Source organism: Poecilia reticulata, linkage group LG19, assembly GCF_000633615.1.
Source record: "Poecilia reticulata strain Guanapo linkage group LG19, Guppy_female_1.0+MT, whole genome shotgun sequence".
NCBI lineage: Eukaryota > Metazoa > Chordata > Actinopteri > Cyprinodontiformes > Poeciliidae > Poecilia > Poecilia reticulata.
This window is the reverse complement of record NC_024349.1, coordinates 3,360,467-3,364,895: the sequence shown is the minus strand read 5'-3', so window position 1 is coordinate 3,364,895 and position 4,429 is coordinate 3,360,467. Positions and strand designations below refer to the sequence as shown.

The following is a 4,429-nucleotide window of genomic DNA, read 5'->3' as shown; positions in this document are numbered from 1 at the left end:
GGCGTCGGGCGCTGCGGCGGCGTCTCCCCTCCTCCCTGCCTTCTCCGGAGGATCCATGCTGACCAGCTGGGGTTTCTGCAACACTTTAACACATAAACATAAATGTTATTTCTTCGTCTCTTGGGCAGCAGCTCATATTTTAATACGTTGAGTGGAAAGTGTCCCCTTCGCTCCAGGGATGTCGCCATGCGGTCAGAAGAAACTTTGAATGAAGGCCGTTGGGGACGTCTGACCGCCCCTCTGACGGGGCAGAAGAAAGCGGACACCTTCTCCAACAAGCCCGGCTGCCGGCGGGCCGAAGGCCGGGACCGGACCGGACCGGACCGCCTCCAGGACCTTACAGCTCCATTCGCCTCCCGTCTGGATCTCTGAACTCACCTCAGGGTTTTTAACCAATCAGATTAAATGTGAATCAGTTCACTGAGTTCTGCACAGAATCGGATCAGAAAGAAAAGGTTTTAAATAAAAATGAGCCCTAAGGCGCCACAGAGCCGCGATCCGAGTGTTTTCTGTCCGTTTGGAAACAAACCTAAACCCTGCAGGAGCATGCCATCTCCGAAAGTTGGACGGGTTTCCCAGGCAACGGTAATCAGAAAAACCGCGCTGTTGCAGGAGTGTTTACAGAGCAGCAAGGAGCTGATTATGGGATGTTCGCTTCTGAAATATTGACATGTTTAATGTAATGACGGACTCTGAAAACAAAGTTCTGCCACAAACCATCATCATCACCACGTTCCAGCCAGGAACCTCAGAAAGGAAAACGATAACAGAGCCAGGGAGACAGAAGAATGGGCCTAGTCAAAGTACAGACCTAAATCTGACAGAGTTTGAGCCAAGACTTGAATATTTCTGTCCGTACAGGTTCTGCATGGAAGAATCCATAAAAAAAAGTTGATTTCTAGACATGCAGCGCTGGTGGAGACGAACCCAGAAGCAACTGGAGCAAAAGGCGGTTCTATACAAACGTACACCACACTTTTCAGATTTTTATTTATTAAAATAATGAAATGTGGATCACTTACTTCCATTTCACAAATATGAGCAGCCTTCTATTGGTCTGTCACATAAAATCTCAGTAATGCGATTCAGCAGGTGTTTCATGTAAACCTGCTGCTGATGTCATAATCGCCGTCCTGCACAGCGGAGATTCAATCTGTCATTGTTTAAATGTCTTCCTTTCCTGGGTGTTTCTCTTTTGAAGCAGATGTAACTGAACTCTTCCACTGGCAGCTAATTTACAGACAAGCTAAAAACGCGGCGGTGTAAACAGGAAGTGGATTCTGCTGAAGCAGCGAAACGCAGCGAGAGGAAACGATCTTTTCAAACTAAAATCACTTTATTTACGCCAGGTGAGTCATTAACCACTTTAAATAGACGATTAAACTAAATAGATAACCAGGATGAGAATTATTGACCAAATTAAAGGATAAAATCAGAGGATCTGATTGGTCCAGGAGGAGTGAATCCTGCGTTTCCATTAATCACATAATTGCCCAATTTGACATTTCAGAAATAAATTTTCTTAATGGAAATGCAGCAATAAAAAAAACCCCTCATATTTTTAAAAAAGTTTTGGCACTAAAGCAGATTTATTTCACAAAACTGCAATGGAAATCCTCATGATCAATGACCAGATGTTTCCACTGGCGGAAACCATGAAGAAGAAGACAGGAAGTAGTTACAGGATGATGGCGCCGCATGTTTTCTAATGACTCCTCACATGAACAGTCTTATCTGCAGTCGATTTTTATTTAGTTTCGTATTTAATGGAAACGCTGTAATTACAAAATTATTATTTTTTTACATCATCAGAATATAAACAAAGTTTAGACTCGAGGCTCTGCTGGGTTTCTTTAGATAGAAACTAATTTAAATAACGAACTAAACTTAATGACTGGCTTTATTTTGCAAAGTGCCTCAAGACGTTTGTTGTGAATTTGCTCTGTAGAAATAAACCGAGTTGAAAATGTTGAGGTGCATATTCAGATTTATATGGATAAAAGAACTAAGGTTAAACTTTGAATGCACAGAATTTAAACTGATTGGAGAGATTTGTACTCTGTATCTGTATACTAACTGGTTTTGTCGTTGCCTGCGGCGTCGGCGGCCATCTTGCTCCTGCAGCAGTCAGCTCTCCAGGTTCGGTGTTGGTCCGTCCGGCTCCGCTAACAGAGACGTCTCTCACCCAGATGTCAGCCGACAGCAGCAACTCGGTTAAATAAAACGCTGATGTAACACGTGAGCCAAGTCTGACCTTTGAACCCCATTTTACCCAGGATTCCCTGGTCTGTCGACACGCAGGCGAAGGTCAAAGTCCCACCAGATGCTGGGTAAACTGAGGCAGTGTGTGATTCACCATCTACATTAAGAGGTTTTGTCATCTCTGACGGCTCCAAATTAAAAGTTTAACCTCATCATTTAACCTTTACACTGCAAAAACACTAAATCTAACCAAGTATGTTTGGTGTAGTTTATGGTGAAAATATTTGAGTATACTTCAAATAAGACACATTTTCAGCTAGATATAGGAGATTGTTTGAGGTCTGTAATTTCTTAATATTGATAAGGTGCTAAAATGGAAAAATGTTTTATTGTAAGTGAAAAAAATCTGCCAATGAAACCAATAATTATCAATATTAAGGAATTATTGACTTAATTTGAAAAGTTATTTGAAAGCTGATTTTGTCTTTTTTCAAGTAAATTTGAGATATTTTCACTAAAAACCAACAGAAAACACCTTTGTGTTTTTACAGTGTAAAGAGCCATTTTTCCCCAGCTCAGGTAAATAAAACAGATTTAGTCGGTTTACATTTCCTTTTTGCTTCTCCTTTCAAAAGAAGATTGGTTTCACATCAGTTCAAAATGCTAAAAAATAGATTAATAAACACGAAAACAAAGATTAAAGCTTCACAATGTTTTGGTTTCCGGAAACACAAAATAAAGTTAGTTTCAGTTTTAATCACCGTTTTTATTTATTTCAGCTAACTACAACGTTTTTTAGTTGTTTTTATTAGTTATTAGTTTCAGTTTTAATCACCGTTTTCATTTATTTCACCTAACTACAACGTTTTTTTTGGTTGTTTTTATGAGTTATTATTAGTTTTAGTTTATAACCTTGGTCAGGATTTTTCCCGTTTTGTCTTTCAGAGCCTGAAAATCGCGAACATGTTTTCCGATCTGAACTATTGATCCAGGTCTCCATGGAAACTGGAGGCTCACGGCCTTCCTCTCGTGTTTACGTTCATCTATAAGACATTAACTCGGATCAGGAGCCTCCTGCTGTCGGAGCGTCACGGTTCGCCGAACGTCTGTTTTCCTCCAGGTTGGTGAGTTTATGAGAAGCTCAAAGGTTTTGGGCAAAGTTTGGATGTAAACCCGAGTCAGCAGCTTCGCGCTGATCATATTAAATATTAATGTTATCTATCCAGAGCCCGCAGAAACTCCTGGGAGCGAGCTTTGTGGAGCCGGCCACAGCGGGACGTTTCCACCCAAACTTTTCACTCTGACCAGAGGAAGCGGCCCGGTTCTGCAGCTCAGAACCGGACCAGGGGGAACCGGGCTGAACGTCCAATCTGCGCCACATGTGTGGAAATAAATGATAGTTTCCAAAGCGTCTGCAGACTGAAGGTTCATGTTTCATCCGACTTTCTCACAGCGGCCATAATTGTTGCTGAATTTTATTAGCTGGATGAACGAAAGTCCAGAAGAGAAACTGGATTTCAGCAGAACATCAGAACTGAGCATCAATCCTCATGTCTGTCTCTCTTTGTTAAGAAGATACGTACCAGCGTTATGGAGGTTTTAACACTTTCATCAGCCTGACCTCAGATCAGCCGTTAGATCTGAGAAACTCAGAAATATGAGGAAAAATAATGAATCCTCCTTCTCTGCATTGTCCAGAACCATGTGGACGTTTCTGCATTTAATCATTTCGATGCAGCACAGAAACGCTGACAGATGTCTGAACCGATTAAAGCTTTATGAGACACCAAGATGTTTCTAATAATCAGAGTTCACACCGCAGGCCTCAGCGTCATTTTCAGTCACATTGATTGATTTTTTCTGTGGTTGTTCATGTTTACAAATATAGACGACTTGTAAGTGATCCCCTGTGTGAACCCAAAACTTTCTGCCGTTGCCTTGGAGACGGTGTTTTAATGTGCACATGTGGAAAACGGCACAAGAAAAAACACATTTACCGTCCCGCCTCTGCTGAGGGGAAACATTTGGACCCATTTTGGTCATCAAAACCAAACCTGAGCGTCGCTTTGATTCACGTTTGTCTGATTTACGGCGACATGCTGCAGGACGAAACGAACCCAAACAGGCCGACTGCATCAGGATCATTACTGTGAACACCAACAAGCCAGGGTGTGTGTGTGTGTGTGTGTGTGTGTGTGTCTGTGCGTGTGTGTGTGTCTGTGTGTGT

At 41.9% G+C, this 4,429-nt stretch overlaps 1 protein-coding gene and 1 long non-coding RNA gene across 3 annotated transcripts in view; one reads left to right on the top strand and one right to left on the bottom strand.

The window, feature by feature from the left end:
- Positions 1 to 96, bottom strand: part of LOC103481320 (monocarboxylate transporter 7) — a gene marked incomplete at its 5' end in the record, with an annotated part of 3,414 nt that extends 3,318 nt beyond the window's left edge. The window contains one exon of the mRNA XM_017310943.1: positions 28 to 96. Coding sequence (XP_017166432.1) covers positions 28 to 96 — 69 coding nt within the window. The remainder of the gene's footprint in view (positions 1 to 27) is intronic.
- Positions 97 to 3,103: 3,007 nt separating this feature from the next.
- LOC103481173 (uncharacterized) lies at positions 3,104 to 3,615 on the top strand. Of its 2 annotated transcripts, none has more exons than XR_536242.2 (2): positions 3,104 to 3,326; positions 3,429 to 3,615. It is a non-coding gene; the product is annotated as an uncharacterized LOC103481173 (long non-coding RNA). The 2 variants fall into 2 exon arrangements; XR_001777625.1 differs by having other exon boundaries at positions 3,105 to 3,322.
- Positions 3,616 to 4,429: the final 814 nt, after the last annotated feature.